Source organism: Xyrauchen texanus, chromosome 48, assembly GCF_025860055.1.
Source record: "Xyrauchen texanus isolate HMW12.3.18 chromosome 48, RBS_HiC_50CHRs, whole genome shotgun sequence".
Taxonomy (NCBI): Eukaryota; Metazoa; Chordata; class Actinopteri; order Cypriniformes; family Catostomidae; genus Xyrauchen; species Xyrauchen texanus.
This window is the reverse complement of record NC_068323.1, coordinates 7,709,865-7,731,448: the sequence shown is the minus strand read 5'-3', so window position 1 is coordinate 7,731,448 and position 21,584 is coordinate 7,709,865. Positions and strand designations below refer to the sequence as shown.

At 38.3% G+C, this 21,584-nt stretch overlaps 2 protein-coding genes across 2 annotated transcripts in view; both read right to left on the bottom strand.

Annotated features, from left to right (window-relative positions):
* Positions 1-4,975: 4,975 nt before the first annotated feature.
* LOC127639576 (uncharacterized) overlaps positions 4,976-21,584 on the bottom strand; it is a 43,439-nt gene continuing 26,830 nt past the window's right edge. The window contains exon 7 of the transcript XR_007969980.1: positions 4,976-5,537. The gene's annotated coding sequence lies outside the window, so the exon portion shown is untranslated. The remainder of the gene's footprint in view (positions 5,538-21,584) is intronic.
* Positions 11,043-21,584, bottom strand: part of LOC127639482 (transmembrane and immunoglobulin domain-containing protein 1-like) — a 40,207-nt gene continuing 29,665 nt past the window's right edge. The window contains exons 2-4 of the mRNA XM_052121533.1: positions 19,052-19,384; positions 11,506-11,793; positions 11,043-11,146 (exon numbers count right to left, since the gene is read on the bottom strand). Of these exons, the coding sequence (XP_051977493.1) occupies positions 11,043-11,146; positions 11,506-11,793; positions 19,052-19,384 (725 nt within the window). The remainder of the gene's footprint in view (positions 11,147-11,505; positions 11,794-19,051; positions 19,385-21,584) is intronic.

The window sequence follows — 21,584 nt, the reverse complement described above, 5'->3', positions numbered from 1 at the left end:
ATAGTACAGATTCGCTGTCAATCAAAAGGAGATGCAGTCTTTCGACAGATCCTCCAATCATCACGCGAAGCCCGAGTCCGGGCCAGCCCACTCTTCATTCACCCCCAGAGACGCTGAGCATCCGTGGGCGGGACATAATCGCAGCATTTATCCAATGACCATCTATTTTCGAGCACTGAAAAAAACTGTTCAAAGCAGCCCCATTGAAGTCAATGGACGCTCGGCTTCAACAGGGAAATGCACTGACGCTACGGGAATGTATGAGAAGTAAATCGAGTCAGCCGACCTGCTATATGTAATGTAGCTGATTCTGAACGAACTCGTCTTTGAGATGAACGTGTTCTAACGCATTTTTAGTCAATAAATTGTTTACACAATAGTACATATTTGACCATAATTTTTTTGACATTATAGGGGAAGCTGAGCTTCCCTTGCAGTCTTAAAGAAATCCCCACTGGTAGGGTTACCATATGACCTCTTCCCCCAGAACTCTCCATTGTTGCCACAGGTTTGCCATAGAAGTGTTTGCCAGAAGCGGCAAATTGTCCATTGTTTGCTGCAAGTTCACCACTAGCGATAAAGAGATGAAAACTTCTGGCAAACATTCGCGGTGAATCGCAAGCTCGATTGCATGTGCAAATGATGTGTGGCAAGTTTGCAGCAGGTTTGCCAACCCAGAACTCTTGATGTTTTTGCAGGGGAACTTTAGACCTTAAAAAGTATCTGGCCAGGATTTCAAAAACTGTTAAATATTTGGCTTTGTTTTGATATTGACATGATCTCTCATCATACACTCTGTGTGTCCAACAACAGCAAAACATTTACATCCAACTTAACAAGGCTTCACTCGGTGACTCTCACACAATATTGTAAGGCATTACATTTAAATGTAATGTTCAACTAGTATAAAACAAATGTGATGAATCAAAACAGATCATGATTACAGCTCACTAAACAATAGCCTTTCATTAGCCTATAAAACTGATAATTGAACACCTTTCTTTGAATCAGCCATGCAACATGATGAGGTCATGTGATGCAGTGTACCACAGCAAACAGTATATACTGCACATTATCACTATTCAGTAAGTAATAAGGTAAAAAGAGAAAAGATGTTCTTTGACTCCTCACACATGTCTTAGAAATAATACAAAGGTGTTTAACATCTAACAACATATTTTCATTCATCACTCTTATAATGCATTCTGTATCATATGATTATACTCAGACTTTCACTTCCTTTTTCAACGTCTCTCATCAACGGAAAGCAACAGATGCTGTGAGAACATTAACAATGAGGAACAATCACCACCTGTTTTTATCTCCCTCTGACAATAACTCACACCTGTCATGACAGAGTTAGTGCAATCTAAAATTCTGTTATCATTTACTCACCCTCAGTTTGTATCAAACCTACCAATCTATCGGTCTGTCTGTATTATAATGGATTTTAAAAGTTTTATAGGAAGTATCGGTTCAGCAATTCTGAACATTCAATATTTTGCTTATTTCTTCATTGCTCTTGCAATTACAAGATCACAAACGATGGTCAGTTTGCTTTGATATTCATTAGAAAGGATGCTAATCATAGTTATTCAGAATTGTGTTGTGAGTATGCCGAATGCTCATATTATTAGTTTTAAAATACAGACAATTGATAGAAAAGGAAACTATTTCATTTGCCTCCATGTTTCTATTCACTTCACACTTTCTAGAGATGTTTTGACACTTTGGGTTCTGGTAGGCCACCATTTCCTGAAAAACAATATGGCAAGATGTCAATGTCGCACATGGCAGCCATATTTAACTGCTATACTTGAGCTGATGATGCACCTGCTCCACATTTATACAGTGCAGAACAAGAACCACAGCTCAATTACCTCTTCTTCCTCAATTTGCACTGTTAAAATAAACATCCCTCCGGGTTAATTAAGCCAGTATCCGTGCCTTATTAACCCCGCTACAGCAATGACACAGCATACTTACATTGTCATTAGCTTTATACTACACAAGAGTCTGTGCGTCACGCTTTTGTCAGTGCAGATGCACATAACACAATCCAACCCTGCTTCAATGACCAGCTTAATGAGCATATGCATTTCCCAGCAACCAAAACACCAGATAAGCTGGTGAGCTACAATGCTGGTCTTTTCAGCAGTTTGTTGTGAGTCATGTCTGGCCACAGTATGAAACCACATTTCCATTGTTCAATGAGAGACGGTTTGCTTATGGTCAGGATGGCAGAAATATGTTTGTGGGTTGTTGAGCATGTGTTTGGATCTTGCGAGACACAAAAGAATTGGTACATATGCAGTAGATATAGACCTAGGCACCTCTGGTTTTACATACCAAGCCTGGGAATAAATGGGTTCAATACTAAGAAGAGCCCCTACCCTCATCTAAACTTCAATGGGGATTTTTATGAACTATGACTTTTGATGTATAATAATACATGAAATTCCAAAAAAACAAAAACAACGATAGTCCTAATAGATCAGTACCTTTAACATTAAGTACACTTCCCAGGTAGAAATTTAAAGGGGAAATTTTACTGTAATAAAATTTCATCAGAGTATCTGTACTTCCCCTTCTGTCACTCACTCGACATTGTGTCAATTTAGTGACACTAGGGGTCGCTCTTGAGAGCCCCGAACACCTCCCATTCTTTGAGAAAAGGCCAATGAGAATTTGCGTTGTGGATGTGGTTGTGGTGTTTTTCTATAGGGACCCCTAGTGTCACTACATCAACACAATGTCGAATGAGTGACAGAAGAGGAACGTCATGGTTACTGTCATAACCTCCGTTCCCTGATGGAGGGAACGAGACATTGTGTCCCTCTTGCCACAACACTGAACTAGCTGCTGAAATGGCCTGACCTAGTCTCGGCTCCTCAGCACAAAACCTGAATGGAGTTGCTTTCCGGCTCCTTTTATACCCATATGCCCGGGGAGAGTGGCATGCAAATTCCACTCGCCAATTCTCATTGGCCTTATCTCAAAGTATGGGAGGTGTTTGGGTCTCTCAAGAGCAACCCCTAGTGTCATTACATTGACACACCGTCTCATTCCCTTCATCAGGGAATGGAGGTTACGACAGTAATCATGACGTTTTTCTAAAGTACAGGATTTGTGTACTTCATCCACCACTGGAAAATAGTGATAGATACTGTTTGCATCAAGAGTAAATAGCATCTTGTCCGCACTAAGTCCAAAAACTAGATGTAAATTGAAATAATAAACTATTTGTATTAACAGTAAACTGTCTGAGCAATAGTGGGCGGAGTGAAAACAGCCTTATTTGGTTCTTGAGCTCTGACTTTAGTTTCCAGTAAAGTTGTTTACTCTGGTGTTGAGGTAAGAACAGGGGGTTCATGTGAGCTCTTCACCCACATACACCATATGTTCATCTGCACATTTACTTGCACACATACCTCAGATGACCAATAATAGTCACATTCTCCTACATCTACTGTGTCTGTAGGTAAAAGAAAACCACATAGATTTAGCCCACAGTTCATACCATATACTAACCTAAATAAACCAAACCACATTGGATCTCAATCTGACTCAGAAACTGACCTGGTCGTCATAGTGCATGAGAATTGTTCAAGAATGGAAGAACTGGTATTTTGCACTGTTTGATTGACATACTTTGCATTTGTTTTTGAGTCTTACATCTTTTAAAATACCAATTTGATTATATGAAAGGCTATTTTCAATTTTAACGTAAAACTCATACAAACTGTTGCTCTTGCAAATCCCTGCAGCCATGTTCCAACATCTAGTGGAAAGCTGTCCCAGAAGAGTGGAAGCTGTTATAACAGCATGCAAAAAGAGAATGCACTCTCTATTATTGCCCATTTGAAATGACAATAAATGTTTAACGAACACACAGATGTGACGTTCAGGTGCCCACCACCCATCAGGCTTATGTTTAGACTGTCGGTTTCAACAGTCTCAAGACTGAAATCTCATCTAAAGATACTGCAGTCTTTCTAATGGTGTAATAGACTAGCACCCAGCCAGGACTTTCAACAGGCTGAATACAATGTGCTTTAACAATGATAGTCCTTGATGCTGACTACCACCCCTGGAGTCATGAGTTCGAATCTGAGTGACTCCAGCCAGGCCTCCTAAGCAACCAAATTGGCCCGGTTACTAGGGAGGATACAGCCACATGGGGTAACCTCCTCGTGGTAACGATTAGTGGTTCTCGCTCTCAATGGGGTGCGTGGTAAGTTGTGCATGGATCATGGAGAGTAGCATGAGCCTCCACATGCGGACAACGAACCACGTGATAAGATTGATAAGACAACATTGTCCTCTGCCACCCAGATTGAGGTGAGTAACCGTGCCACCACGAGGACCTACTAAGTAGTGGGAATTGGCCATTCCAAATTGGGAGAAAAGGATAAAAGTATTTAGCATGCAGAAACTGTCTTGTCTCATGGTTTGTCCCTTAACAGTGTAGTGCATCTCACCAGAAGGTAGGCGTATGCAGAACGGTCAGTTCTCTGTATAATAGATCAGATCACACCTTACTTCAATAGTGAATGGCAAACACTAAATGCTATGGTATCCCAGAACATATGGGTGTGATATTTGGGTGTCAAACATACTAGTAGCCATATCTACCTCATTCCTGGATGTGAAATCATATTTATTATAGACTAGCCCAAAAAAAGTCCTTTGTGAATATTCAAGTAATAAATGCAATTATATAATTGACATCAGATGTTGTTGATGATGATAATGATGACTATTATGGTGAATTTATGATGATTACTGTATATATATTAAGAGATTCAGAAACACTAAAGAACATCCTTTTGGTGTTTGTGACTGATCCAAAAAACACTTTCAGTACATTTTACAGAGAATTATGCAAGAAATTAAAGTTTTTGGAGAATTGGAGCAGAGATATTGTAATAATTCTCAGTCCAAATCTCATTATTATTCATGTACATTTATTGTGGAACATTAATGTCAGTTGTACATTGAAAACGGCACCTGTCTTATAAAACAGGATGAAATAATTATCACAAATAATAGCTGTTTAGAAAAGAGGTGTAAATACATAATAGACTTCTCCGACTAAACCAGTCAGACCATGTATAAAACAAAAAGAGTCTTAATGTTTTCTCGTGTTATTTATTAAAAAGTGAAAGATTACAGCAAGGGAATTTGAAATTAATCTAAAATACAAAAAGTACATGTCAGCAGAAAAACACACAATGCAAAATAAGGGCTGCAAGTTTCAACCAGTGTTGCCATATCCTCTACTTACAAGCACATTTGGGCTTATTTTTAATTTTTTTCATGAAAACACTTATTGATTTGGAGAAAACACATATTACCGACCAATGAGGGGTCCTTAAAATCCAAGTTACGCCACTGGACCTAACCCCGTGACTTTGAGCTTGAATGATATTGACTTGTCGCCATATTTGATTTAATGATTTGGGCCATGTATACATGAGTGCAAATGATCAAGCATTACTTTCATGACACTTTTATTGACAGTCACCGATCACGACCTTCTTTAAAATATCTCCTTTTGTGTTCTGCACAAAAATAAAGTCATATGTCTTCAACGACAAAATGATTGTTAAATAATGACAGAAATGTGTATGTTTTTGTGAACAGTGCATATAAAGGCTTATTTTATCAGACCAAATTGCTTTATAGAGATCTGGCAACCCTGATTTCCAGCATTCCAGGCACATGGAAAACATGTGAAACATACACAGGAGAACATTGCAGATTGGAAGGTAATGGTGTTATAGAAATGAGTGAAGGACATTCAGGATCTACAAACAAGATTGAACATTAATTTTTAAATCCTGTCCAAAAAAAGAAGTCAATTTTCAAATCAGCTGAGGCTTGTAAGAAGTAACACTTAAGAGTCTGTTAAAAGTTAAAAGTATTAAAAGTACTTTCATAATTCAGTGCTACAGATCTGTATTAAATGTTGATGCTACAATAGTGATGTAATACTAATAGTCTTCTAACACTTATACTTCTAATACTAGTATTTTCTAAATACACAGCACCAGACCAGAGGGGTATTCCTGAAAGCAAGGATAACTGACCGTGACATAAACCCTGAACTCTCGGTTGATTAACCCAAAACTGTGCAGGGTTCGTTTACTCAACCGTGAGTTTGAAACTCAGAGTTTGACTCAAAAAGGAATTCTCAGCAGATTGCCAAATTCTCGAGTCACCATGGAAATAGCCCCTAATGTTAATGAATGCAAACAGGCATCTTCATCTTCACTCATAATAGCGATAGGAAGTCTAGTAAGTAATAGTAAGTCTCTTAACCTGCTTTCTGGAATACCCCCAGAACACTGATTCATCAAATGAAGTTTACCATTACAAAAACAAAGCACAAGTCTAGACAAGATCTTAGCTTGTCTTTGTTGGCATCCCTTGTAATGCTGTTATGCAGCAGTTAAATGAGATGGATCAACGGTTTTTTCAAGTCTGGGCATGTACAGACAAGATAATTAACCAGGCGTTCAGTAGCGTCTCACGAACTCTGTTTAAAGACTGATCAAATGTGTCGCATCCAATCATTTGATAAACTTCTGCTGAAATGTATAAGTTTGACTTATATTATTAAAGATACAAACACAGTAAAAATCACATACCAAACAAAAGGCACTTATCATAGAAATGTTCATGCAAACACAAATAAATATTTAAAAAAATAAATGTATTTACTGTATATTCCAATACCAGATTTACAATATCAAGCCGATAATGTTGGATACTCATCTTGACAAGACACTTGTGTACAATACTGTATCTGCTATTTCAGCGTCCTGTAAAAAAAAGAAATAATTAGAGAGAGAGAACAACACAAAGGATTCAAGTAAGTGTTGATGCTAAAGCTCCACTCAGAACTGCTGAAGATGGGAAATTATTCTGAGTATAACAGCCCTGTATCTTACACTTCTGTCCATTGAAAGATGATAAACTCCCAAAGGGTCCCTCCAACTCTTAAGGAACAAAACGATGTAAAATGGGAGCTGAACATCTCACAACTGAGCAGATAAATTGGGGAAATGACCAAAGTCTTCATTCCTACAACATCTAGTCAATTTTTATAATACACTATATGGCCAAAGTGTGAGAACACCGAAACACCACACCTCTATGTGCTTGTTGAGCAATTCATTTTAAAACAATTAACCATAATTGGAAGTTAGTCCTTGTTGAGTTGTTTTCACTAGATGTTGTAACATGTCTACATGGATTTGTGTTTTTGTGCAATGGATGTTTGTTAATGGGGTTTGACTTTTGGCCATTTAGCATGACATAATGCGCATGCACGACGGTGCATGATCATGTCGGTACATGCACACTATGGAAGATGCAAAGATTAAGATTTAGCACAATCTTTTCAGATTCATACAGTGAAGCAGCAAACAGTGCAATACAAAAGCAAAACACAACACATTTATGGTAATGTAACTTTTCACGATGTATATGAATCTTGAGCAAAAGCTTAAGCAAATCTTTGGTTTGTGACTACAACATTAGACGTTATTTAAGAGTAATGTCATGCGTTTAACTGCATCCTGCATGGCTGACCTCAATCAAAACATTAACAGTAGATCTGGGAGTAAATATAAGCAGTGTCGTTGAAGCGACATAAGGGATACTTGTAATGACAACATGCCTTTATTTACATATTTCATATTTTTGCTTACATACTGTAAACAACAGGTGTTTGATGTAAAAGCACGGTTGCCTTCAGGCGTTCCCCAAAAACAGTTGATGTCACGTTTATCACATCTTTGTAGAAGTTGAACAATTCCACCTTTAACATGTTTAAATGAGATTAAGCTTGGTTTAACTTTTGATTAATAAGAAGGATAAAAGGCTTATAAAACAGGATCACTTAGTTTTTGTTGAGCAGCCAAATCCTGTTCAACTGTCAAATCATACAGACCTTCCTGTCGGTTCAGTCTGTTGCATCGGTGGGCGTACTAACGAACAGTATGTCTGTCTATTGTTGAGATCTATAGAGATAGATATGATGAATGGAGAATTATATTGTGTGTAGTAGTCTTACGGTTAAAGAACATAAGCTGACGTGTCAATTTCTGTGCCAACGGTCGCCAAATGGAATTGCAAAAATAAACACCGGTTGAAGAAAGAAATAGTACAGCCCCAAACTCACGCCATTGGTTGAGTCAGTGTTGCTGTACCTGTCAATCAGGATGCTCAGACAAACATAGTGCACCATTCAGCCAAATCAACCTACAAATAGATTCATTAGTTACCTCTGTATATTAATCTGCGATAGGAGAAGGAAGTTAATTTCGAAACAATTACACACACCAATTTCAAAGAGAAGAAAGTTCGGGATTTCGGCATTGTTTGAAGTTGGGAAAGTAATATTGGGCTGTATTTATACTGTAAGGCCTAATGCACTGATCCAATATTTGTCCTACTCGTCCACATTGACTCTAGACAAATGAATGTGTTTACATTAATATCACAAAGGCAGGTATTGCAACCAGGAAGGGATTCAAAACATGCTCATCAGGATTTCCGTGATGTTGAGAACACAAATTCAGTGTCCGAATCCAGCCGTCTGTCAGATAGTCCGCAGAGACAGAATTGGGTCGGAACTCAGTGTTACCGATGTGGCGGAAAGACGGTATTGTTACTTTTTACATTTTTGTATTGATTTAGTATCGCAGTTTTACTTTTGACATCCCCAAGTACTTGGGAAAATCGCCATAGCTCTACTTGCATATTCATGAGTGAAAAGCGAAAGCAAACTTTTTCTTTTCACTCAAATCCCAAATTTCAGCTTGTTCCTCTGTAAAAACCCACCGTATACCTACAGAAGTTTTAGAATATGACACGAGTCGCATGGATTATTTTTATGACACTTTTGGATCCTTTTTTCTGCTTTGAAGGGAAGCATCATCAACTAACTTTGCAATCAGGAAACAGAATCCTTTATTATTCCTCTTTTCATGTTCCGCAAAAGAAAGAATGTGGAGGACAAGTTGGGACAAGTTGGAGCAACAAGAGAGTGAGTTCATTTTTGGGTGGACTTTATTATTTGTATTCCTTTTCTTCACAACCAGTCCTCTAAACTCATTTGGATTGAAGCCAGAAGCAACTATAATTCATATTAAAGTGATGCACAATATTTGCTTAAGCTATATGAAACAAGCAAGCAAAAGCAGGGACTAAGATAAAAACAATATATTTTTATCTTTGAGCATGAATGGTGGACGGGCACACTGAATGATACACTATTACAAGCAGACACACAAATATTATAACTTCACTAGCGTTGAGCTTTCAACCAGGCGGATAAAGTGCACACAACAAACTAGTTTCTTACCATATTGAGATTACGGTGTGCACGGAAAGTTGTTGAAGAGTAATGTATCTCTTCCTCATGAGTTTGGACTGTTTTAACAATAACCACAGTTTTTTTTAACTATACAACAATACGCATGAACCTGAAATGGTGGTTAAAATGACATTATGGCAGTTTTTCAACACAATAACAGTCATATGGTTACAATAATACTTGCCCTTTTGACATGGTAGTTTATCGCCCCTCATGTGCCGGAATATCATAATTCCAGAAACTGCAATTATCACCAGCAGCACTAATACTACAGCAACTATCAGTGGTATATGATAGGAACGTGTCTGTTCTGTAATGGACAAACAGAAAACAGTCATTAGTGCAAATGGGCACAGCCTGTCTGAATTCAACCACAATACTATGAAACAACAGCAGATCAGGGAGAGATCACATGAAATCAAACATTTTAAACAATTGAAATCATCATTGGAGGTCCAGATAAACATATGAGAGAAATGGCAATTGCAATTACTAATAATATTGCATATGTATTGCATTGAAAGGTACATTTGTTAGTAAAGCATTGATTTTGAGGTTGGATTGTAATGTACATTTACTGAAATTAACAACAGTCACATTTGGAACAAGTTAACACCTAATTTATACTGGGCTACACTGAAATATTCTGTGGCAGTGCAACTACACAACATGGCCAAACATACGTAAATACCCCAACTGATTATAAAGTTTCAGCCAAACCCATTGTTAGCAGGTGCATACAATCCCACACATAGATGTGAAATTTCCATGGACAAACATTGGCAGTAAAATGGGTTCTATTGAAGAGCTCAGTGACTCATAGGATGTGACCATGTTTGCCACATCTTCCCTTGCCAACTGTAATTACTGTTTTTGTAATGTGAAAGCTTCTAGGCGCAACAACAGCCCAGACACGAAGTTGTAGACCAAGTAAACAATCAGAGCAGGACAGACGAGTGCTAAACCGTGTAACTCCATGTGGTGAGCAGGGTGGAGCCGAGCGGCGTCTGGGTAGCAAGGGGAGGTGGGAGAATTTAAGGAGAAGAGACAGCGGCAGACGGGAGAGAGATTCACGCAGCTTGTCCACGTTCTTCAGTGGCTGAAAAGCAGTGCATGTTTTTGTTTCTTTATACACTGAAAAGTATTATTAAATGTCTATGTGTTTGTCAAGCCGGTCCCAGCTTCCTCCTTTGCCATTGTTAATTGTTACACTCCATAATAAAGCCCAAAGTTTTAAAATTAGATGTCCGACATGCTCATATAAGTGTGATGGTCAGGTGTGCACATACATTTGGTTTGTAATAAGACCATGCTTACTATAAGTAAGCTCTTAATTTCCCTCATGCCCCTAATATTTTTCATATATAATATTATATAAAAATTAAGCAGTAATAAAGGTCTAGAGTTGATTCCAACTGTGGAATATTGCATTTAAAAATGGGTTGCTGTGAACTCTCTATATGAGGTCCTAAGGGCTGTCAATGCAAGTTCACTGGCGATCATACGGCTGAAAACACACATCGCAGAAATCTTAAAAATAAGGAATGCACTGGTGAGTTCAGCGACACCAAAAAGCCTGGACAACTGATGACATTGAATAGTTTTTTTAATCCCCTTTTCTCCCCTATATGACATGCCCAATTCCCAATGCTCATTAATTCTTCATGGTGGCGCAGTTACACAATCTGGGTGGGTGAGGACGAGTCTCAGTTGCCTCTGCTTCTAAAACAGTCAGTCCGTGCATCTTTTCACATGAGACTATGTTAGAGACTTAGCGCATGTGGAGACTCATGCTATTCAACGTGGCATCCACGCACAACTCACCACGAGCCCCAATGAAAGCGAGAGCCAGAGGGTAAACCACTAGTTGGAAACCACTGGTAAGTCTCCAGATTAGGCAGGCCAGACAAGACTACGTGAAAGCATATAAAAAAGCCAGTCAAGTTTTGGAATAATATCCATAAGACAGATGAAAATTAGATCAACCTGAACCAGAATTATGGGAAAAGAAAAGCATGGAGAAAGGAAGGAACGACTCATTGCATTATGTGTAAAACATGCTGGAGTCAGTGTTATAGCATGGTCATGTATGGTCGCCAATGTCACTGTTGACATACCTGAACCCGGCTGACAGACATCATTAATGTTGAGATGTTTAGTCTGGTTTCTGATGGGATTGTTGATCACACAGCTGTAGATGTTGTTCTCCTGATATTCCACCTCCTGTGAGAGACTGTTGTTGAGATCAGACACACTGATGGAGGACAATAAACTGTTTCCTTTGTACCAGGAGAGAGTCACATGTGTCACATTCTCCACTGAACACACCAACACACATTTAGAGCGTGACGATCTCTCTGATGATGATGAACAGTTACTGGTAATGGCAGGAACAGGAAGAGGAGCTGGAAAACATAAAATAAATAAAGTAATGTACCATCTCTGAAACAATCAACCAATAAAATGTTTCCCATGAGTTTTAAATGACTTCAGACACTAAAAGGAAGGCAGAGCTTTCACTTAGTCTTTCCATTATTGGAAAATGAATGCCGTTTTGCAAAGCTAATCAATAATAAATGTAAATACTAGGCTAAGAAAGGAAGGAAATGCCTGTATCTTCTCCTAATAAGTAGACAGCAGAAGCTTTGTTCATCGTGAAGACTTTGTTCATGAGAAGAAATGTCCATTATACTACATTCATTTGAATACTCTGTGAAGTTTTCATCTGGGGGAGCAATGATAAAACACAGAGAGAGCAAGCTAAATTTACATTTATGCATTTGGCAGATGCTTTTATCCAAAGTGACTTACAGTGCACTTATTACAGGGACAATCCCCCAGAGCAACCTGGAGTTAAGTGCCTTGCTCAGGACACAATGGTGGTGGCTGTGGGGGTAGAACCAACAACCTTCTGATTAACAGTTATGTGCTTTTAGCCCACTACAACACCACCAACACTTCATTAAAATAAAGTAGTAGTTCAACCAAAAAATTACTACAACAACCAGCACGTTCTTTACATTTTCACCTTTTATCTTCCATGGAACTAAGTCATATGGAACTCAATCAGAGCAAGTCAATATTAAATTTATATTTTGAGGTGAACTATCCCTTTAGACTTGTTTTACTCATATGTAGTGTCCAGTAAGATTCCCTATTCCCGAGATTCCAAACACTTTAAGAAAATTATCAAATGCTCTATTAACAAATGCTGTCTGAACTCACTAAGCTGCTGTACAATTCTGAACATTTCCTTGCTAAAATCTCTTGGAGCTTCAAATCAAACAGTCTATTTCACAATGGGGGCTCTTAAATATTACTGAGATTCATATACAGTACCTGATAACAGACAGTAGAATGTCTGTTACACCTGGATGGTACTTCATTGGGGAGTGATGACATTACATGCAACAATTTCCCTCATGTCTGACTAGAACAGCCAGATAATTCATTCAGAACTTTGTTTTGTAATGGAATTACGCTTTATAGACCTATTTTACCTTCCACTCTCTGTTGTCTTATGCATTGGCCATCTCTCACACTGTAAACCACAATTAGTTAGCAAAACTCAAGTGTTTCTGACAGAGGGTTAAAATGAGGATGGAAAATGGTCATGTTTGACAAATATATCAGATTCTTGTGTGCAAATCTTTACTTATATTATAAGTAACCCTCAAGGATCATACTAATATAATAAAAATAGGCATATCTTGACCCCTTTAAGTTGAGAGAACAACTGGATAGCACTAGCTATAATTGTCATGGTTCTGACGAGGACCGTGGCATCATTGTTCCCTGTCTGTTTTGGTCAAAGTGTGTTTACGTTTTGCCCAATGGGGTAGATTTGTCTTGAACATTGTACTTGCTTGTTTTGATTATTAATAACTCCCCCCATCTCCCTGGAATCTACGGCCCTTGCCGTTATGTGTTTCAGGTGCCGCTGGCAAGCAGAATCAGAATTTCCATGGGAACCCTAATTATTTCCATGGGAACCCTAATTATTTCCATGGGAACCCTAATTATTTCCATGGGAACCCTGATTGTTTCTATGGGAACCCTGATTATTTCCATGGGAACCCTAATTATTTCCATGGGAAGCCTGATTGTTTCCATGGGAACCCTGATTGTTTCTATGGGAACCCTTATTATTTCCATGGGAACCCTAATTGTTTCCATGGGAACCCTGATTGTTTCCATGGGAACCCTGATTGTTTCTATGGGAACCCTGATTATTTCCATGGGAACCCTAATTATTTCCATGGGAAGCCTGATTGTTTCTATGGGAACACTGATTATTTCCATGGGAACCCTAATTGTTTCCATGGGAACCCTGATTGTTTCTATGGGAACCCTTATTATTTCCATGGGAACCCTGATTGTTTCTATGGGAACCCTGATTGTTTCTATGGGAACCCTTATTATTTCCATGGGAACACTGATTATTTCCATGGGAACCCTGATTATTTCCACGGGAACCCTGATTATTTCCACGGGAACCCTGATTGTTTCTATGGGAAAGCTGACAATGACAACCTTCATATGCGAGCGGCACCTCCAGTTTGTTTGTTTCCCGCTTATATGTATTTAAATCCCCTCGTGTGTCATGTCCGATGTAGGATTGTTCAATGTGATAGTGTCTATGTTAATGTAGTTTGACGTTAGATGTAAACTTTCCTTTGCTGTAAAACAGAGAGGGAACAATGATGCCACGGTCCTCTTTATACAAACTCAACCTGGCAGGTGACAGGACCATGACATCACCAGAAGGCGCACGGCAGTAACTCGAGCACAACGGTCACTAACAACTGGATCCGTGCGCTCAAACAAAGCGGGTACACAAAATATGAGAGGGGATGATACTGTCCCGTCAGGCAGAAACCCAACCTTACAATGTGACAGGACCGTGACAATAAGTTAGTACAGTGAATGATAGAATACAGAACGCATGTTAATTGATAACATGATGCTTTGATTAGCAATTTCTCAATGAGTAAAGCAAAATGAAACATTCTTAATTTCTACCGGCCCTTAATCTAAACTCAAGCCCACTATTCACCATAACGGTGTGCCCAAAACTCCAACATAACAGAAACTCTTCTAAATAACACTACAAGACTTTCAACACTATCAAGTCTTCCCTTTTACATTTATCTTGCACAACGACACATTATATAACACTTAAATTTAACATGTATTATCCCGGTCAAGTGCCATGCAATGCATTCTGGGAAATCCAATGCCCAGTTTCAACTAACTAAAAATATTCATGTTGTCTTAACACAAATAGATAAATTAAAGCTTGAAAAAAAGAAATGTAATTGCCCAAGGAATACCGAGTAGACTACACTTTTTCTTATAGCAAACTAATGCTTTTTGGAGAAATGTGTAGTTTCACCAACTCTGTTCAATGCAAGTCTTCAGGGCTTCATGGCAACAATACCCAACAGTCCTGCATCTATAGCCAGATTGGTAGTGTTGATTGAGATAGGTCAGGAATTAAAGCCATTAACTATGAAAAAAAATATGTGACATGATTCATACAGTACTTACAATACACAGTAACACTGAATCTTTTCACTGAAGTTCCTCCACTTCGAATCATCTCAACCTGATAAAGTCCAGTATGAGTGATTGTGATGTTCTTGATGGTGAGAGATCCAGTCTGATTGTTCAGTTGCAGTTTATCTCTGAATATTTCATCATTACTGACCCGTATATAGTTTATTTGGTCCCTTTTAAAGATTTCAGCTATTCGAGTGTTTCGAGGTCCAAACCTCCACAGTATCTGATCATCTCTCTGTACTTCAGTAATATTAGTGTGTAGAGTGACAGAATCTCCCTCCAAAACTGTCTTCAATTCATCTGAATTATCACTCAAAACATCTAAAAACAGAGAGAGATTTCAAACAAAGTAAATCCAGTGTTGCGCCCAAATTGCTGCGAGGAACTATGTGGCTATGTCGAAGTTATCTTGGGTGAATAAGCCAATAAAACAGCAAAAATACCAATAATGTTGGTTAAACAAGCATTGTATTATGTACATCAGAGAGTAGGCCGAGTTGTGTTATTAATAATTTGTTACAAAAAGTAGTAGAGATTGAGTTTTTATACTTTTTAGCATTTAAAACAAAAACACACAAATGTAATAATGTGGAGATATTTGCTGATTTTTTATATTTTGTTGGTCTGCGTCGATCTTAAACAACTTAAAGCTTTTCCGACTCGTGGACTTTACAAATGTTTACAAAAACTACAGTGAGAAAAAAATAAATCGCAGATGAGAGTAGTCCAGATCAGATTAGTCCAGGTCAGATTAGTCCAGATCAGACTAGTCCAGATGAGACTAGTCCAGATGAGAGTGGTTTCACTATTCTAGGTGTTCAACTCCTGGATAATGATGCATTATAAAATAAAGAGTCGCAATATTGTACCGACCGACTGCGTAACGACGGTTCACTTAACATTAAAAAGTCGTGATGAAAAACATGCAATAGGCCTAACACATGACTATTTGCATACATGATTAATACATGACTATGATAGCGCACCTCAAATTTACAGCCAAAAGAAGTCTTAATTTCAAACCACAAAATATCTATACTACGGTCATTTGCCGAACTGAAATCCGACTTACCATTTGCGATCAAAATATATAGATATAGGAAAGCAGAACTTGAAAACATATTCCTTAAAAGACAGCCGAACAATCTCTGATAACTGAAGTCCACATGACGGCGTAGATATTTTTTACGGGAAAACAGCAGCATTTTGGGGGACCATGGCTGAAGGGAGCCTTGCCTCTACACTATAAAGATCCATAGACGGCGAGGAATGCATGAGCTCCGTGTGGAGGGTGTGGACTCGCATTTCTCTAAAATTGTCATTGGTCAAAGTGTACCTACGTCAGAGCGTGTGGCGGCAATATTTAAATGCTCTAGGTAGCATGACGGAGCATCACTTTCCGTTTCCCCTCTCCATCGTTAAAACTTGTTTCCTCAGTGTGTATATTACTTTATTAAAACGATGCCCAACTAAACAACAAATGTTCATGGACTATTACGACTCTCCTGAGCCATCAGACTTTGCAAGCTCACAGCGGGAAACTCTTGAGGTAAAAAACAATGCTAAATGTCCTGTGTCTGCCACATTAGTGCTGCTATGACTTCTGGGATTTCAAATGAGTTCTTGAGTGCAAGTCACAATTTGATGCGTCTTCGATTTTCACACTGAATATGAACACATCCGGGTAATTTGGTACTTGCGTTCTTGAGTATTTGAATTGAACATCGGCAGAGGATGATGAGATAAGAACACATATTGAAAAACCGCCTCAGACGGCACACCCACAGACAACCCCTGTCTGTGATCTGGCGTCTGATCTATCTTTAAAAACTAAACACATTCTGAAGTTAATCAGCCCTAAATTTATTGGCTGGTCAGATGGAGCTTCTATGAGTAGAGGACTTTTATTAGTCCGTCTGGAAACAGAGTCATGTTAACAAGGTTCCACGTTGATACAATGAGTGCATTTAAACAGAGTTGCCCAAGTTTGCCAGGATAGTGACATTAAATCTTTAAGATATTCACAGTTTTATTTGAGAAACATGGAAGAAAGTAAAATGAAAATCTGCAAGCAGAGTTGCATAGTCTACATTGTTTACTTCGTTATGATGTGAAATTCTCTGTGCCGGAGTTTTCTGTGCTGAACTTAGACTATCCACACATTATCTGCAATTTTCCTGAGTGTATTCTGTATTTTTATTATTATGGTATCGTATCTCTCTTATAACCCTGCCATTTTAGACAAAGGTCTGTCTGCCTAAGACTATCAAGGCCCTAAACCTTTCTCCACCCCTAGAGGTGCATTCACACTGAACTTTGCATGCCATTCACTCCAATTCAAACTCATCCGAATGCAGGAGACTGGAAACACATGCTCATGCAAAGAAATGGAAGCATAAGCGGTAGTTCTCGCAGGGAGACTCCTAGTAGGTCCATTCCTTCAATCAAATCAGGGATCTCATCCAATCATAATCTAGCCTCTGCTTCTTAAGCTCGGGTTTCTGGAGGCACGAGGTGTCAAGCAATTGTGAAAGGTCAAGCACACATTTTGCAGTGAATATTAAATCATCTACAAATACAAACATTAAAATAAATTAGAAAAAAATTAATTAAGCCTATAAACAGGTGAAAGCACCGTAAATCTTCAACAGAAAGTTTTATGGTAGGCTACACTCGAGGCTTATTTTGTGTGCACATGTGTATTTTAACATAATGTGGAGGACATCATTATTGTGCAGAATGAGTGAAATACAGTGGAATAAATAGCAAAAGCGAGCCTCTATATTTCTAGAAGAGAAAAGTGACAAAAGCACATGTTTTTGTTTCTCCGCAATCTCAGTGTCCATGAATATTCTGAATAGATTTACAAGTATCTAAACCTCTTTGGGGCATTTAAACTGTTTGAGGATAAAGGATAAACATGTAATTACCTTCATTGGCGATATGGATGTAAATGTGATCAGCTTTAAGAGACGTGCAGACGAGCTCCGGTCAGGAATGTTGCACTCATGTTGGCTTATGAATCCTTTCATGTGAATTGTGTGAAACATTTGATTTTTATGTATTAACAGGCATTTTAAAAAGTGGAAAATATGTATAATGTAGAATCTTAGTTAACGATACTCATAACAAGATTTGATTTCTGAGACCCGAACAATTATTGGAGACTGAAACGAGTCTGTGGCCATCCAATGAACTTGAAATAACACCATGCGCATAATCATTCATAAGGTTTACACCGTCATGTTCGATAGGTTTATTTAAAATATTGCTTAATTCCTCTCCTCGTTGGATGATCAGTCTTCTGAATATTAATTCATTATTTGTTTTGAAGTCTTCATTCATGCCTTTCCCAAAAAGGTATTCGGGTTCAGGCACATCCCTACCCAAAACAATTAAGACTATTGTATGGTTTTAGAAGACTCAGAAACACATTTTTTGAACACATTTTTTATGCCGTTATGGTGCTTTTGTGCCCATATTTAAGCTTGAAGCTTGTTCGTAATTGCAGGAAAAAACAACAACCACCACCAGAACATTCTTTACAGTTTCATCTTTTACATGTAAGAAATATGGAACTACATCAGAGTTAAAGATTGATTTACACTTCTGGGGTGAACTACCCCTTTAGACTGGTTTTACTTGTCTGTATTGGCCAGCACGAAACCAGTTCACGAGATTGCAAACACGTGAAGAAACTAGTCAGAAAGCCTCTATTACCAAACTACGAACTCACTTGGCTGTTGTCCATTTCTGAACATTTCCATGATAAAATCTATTGGAGGTTAAAATCCACCAGTTTATTTCACTATGGGGCTCAAAAATATTACTGAGCATCAATCCTGTTGACAGACAGTAAAATGCCTGTTATACCATATGGTACTTCTTTGAGTAATAATGACACTACATGCATCACTTTTCCCCATGTCCCAGTATAACTGACAGATAATCCATTCAAATCTTTGTTTTCTGTAATGGCATTGAACTATAGACCTATTTTACCTTCCACTCACTATTGTCTTATCCATTTGGTCAGTCAGTGATTAAAGTCATTAACTACACAAAAAAAGCTGTAATGTGACATGATTGTAGAGCACTCACCATATACAGTAATACTGAATCTTTTGACTGAAGTTCCTCCATTGTTGATGATCTCAAGCTGATAAAGTCCAGTATGAGTGATTGTGATGTTCTTGATGGTGAGAGATCCAGTCCGATTGTTCAGTTGCAGTTTATCTCTGAATATTTCATCATTACTGACTGATATAAAGTTTATTTGGTCACTTTTAATTAATTGAGCTATTCTAATGTTTCGAGGTCCAAACCTCCACATTATCAGATCATCTCTCTTTACTTCAGTAATATTAGTGTGTAGAGTGACAGAATCTCCCTCCAAAACTGTCTTCAGTTCATCTGAATTATCACTCAAAACATCTAAAAACAGAGAGAGATTTCAAATAAAGTAAATCCAGTGTTGCGCCCAAATTGCTGCGAGGAACTATGTGGCTATGTCGAAGTTATCTTGGGTGAATAAGCCAATAAAACAGCAAAAATACCAATAATGTTGGTTAAACAAGCATTATATTATGTACATCAGAGAGTAGGCCGAGTTGTGTTATTAATAATTTGTTACGAAAAGTAGTAGAGATTGAGTTTTTATACTTTTTAGCATTTAAACAACAAACAAACACACAAATGTAATAATGTGGAGATATTTGCTGATTTTTTATATTTTGTTGGTCTGCGTCGATCTTAAACAACTTAAAGCTTTTCCGACTCGTGGACTTTACAAATGTTTACAAAAACTACAGTGAGAAAAAAATAAATCGCAGATGAGAGTAGTCCAGATCAGATTAGTCCAGGTCAGATTAGTCCAGATCAGACTAGTCCAGATGAGACTAGTCCAGATGAGAGTGGTTTCACTATTCTAGGTGTTCAACTCCTGGATAATGATGCATTATAAAATAAATAGTCGCAATATTGTACCGACCGACTGCGTAACGACGGTTCACTTAACATTAAAAAGTCGTGATGAAAAACAGCAATAGGCCTAATACATGACTAGTTGCATACATGATTAATACATGACTATTTGCATACATGATTAATACATGACTATGTCAGCACACTGCAAATTTACAGCCAAAAGAAGTCTTAATTTCAAACCGCAAAATATCTATACTACGGTCATTTGCCGAACTGAAATCCGACTTACCATTTGCGATCAAAATATATAGATATAGGAAAGCAGAACTTGAAAACATATTCCTTAAAAGACAGCCGAACAATCTCTGATAACTGAAGTCCACATGACGGCGTAGATATTTTTTACGGGAAAACAGCAGCATTTTTGGGGACCATGGCTGAAGGAGCCTTGCCTCTACACTATAAAAGATCCATAGACGGCGAGGAATGCATGAGCTCCGTGTGGAGGGTGTGGACTCGCATTTCTCTAAAATTGTCATTGGTCAAAGTGTACCTACGTCAGAGCGTGTGGCGGCAATATTTAAATGCTCTAGGTAGCATGACGGAGCATCACTTTCCGTTTCCCCTCTCCATCGTTAAAACTTGTTTCCTCAGTGTGTATATTACTTTATTAAAACGATGCCCAACTAAACACCAAAGTTGATGGACTATTAAGACTCTCCTGAGCCATCAGACTTTGCAAGCTTACAGCGGGAAACTCTTGAGGTAAAATACAATGCTAAATGTTCTCTGTCTGCCACATTAGTGCTGCTATGACTTCTGGGATTTCAAATGAGTTCTTGAGTGCAAGTCACCATTTGATGCATCTTCGATTTTCACACTGAATACGAACACATCCGGGTAATTTGGTACTTGCGTTCTTGAGTATTTGAATTGAACATCGGCAGAGGATGATGAGATAAGAACCCATATTGAAAAACAGCCTCAGACGGCACACCCACAGACAACCCCTGTCTGTGATCTGGCGTCTGATCTATCTTTAAAAACTAAACACATTCTGAAGTTAATCAGCCCTAAATTTATTGGCTGGTCAGATGGAGCTTCCATGAGTAGAGGACTTTTATTAGTCCACCTGGAAACAGAGTCATGTTCACAAGGTTCCACGTTGATACAATGAGTGCATTTAAAGAAAAATAATCACAACAGAGTTGCCCAAGTTTGCCAGGATAGTGACATAAAATCTTTAAGATATTCACAGTTTTATTTGAGAAACATGGCAGAAAGTAAAATGAAAATCTGCAAGCAGAGTTGCATAGTCTACATTGTTTACTTAGTTATGATGTGAAATTCTCTGTGTTGGGGTTTTCTGTGCTGTACTTAGACTATCCACACATTATCTGCAATTTTCCTGAGTGTTTTCTGTATTTTTTTATTACAGTATCGTATATCTCTTATAACCCGGCCATTTTAGACAAAGGTCTGTCTACCTAAGACTATCAAGGCCCTAAACCTTTCTCCACCCCTAGAGGTGCATTCACACTGAACTTTGCATGCCATTCACTCCAATTCAAACTCATCCGAATGCAGGAGACTGGAAACACATGCTCATGCAAAGAAATGGAAGCATAAGCGGTAGTTCTCGCAGGGAGACTCCTAGTAGGTCCATGCCTTCAATCAAATCAGGGATCTCATCCAATCATAATCTAGC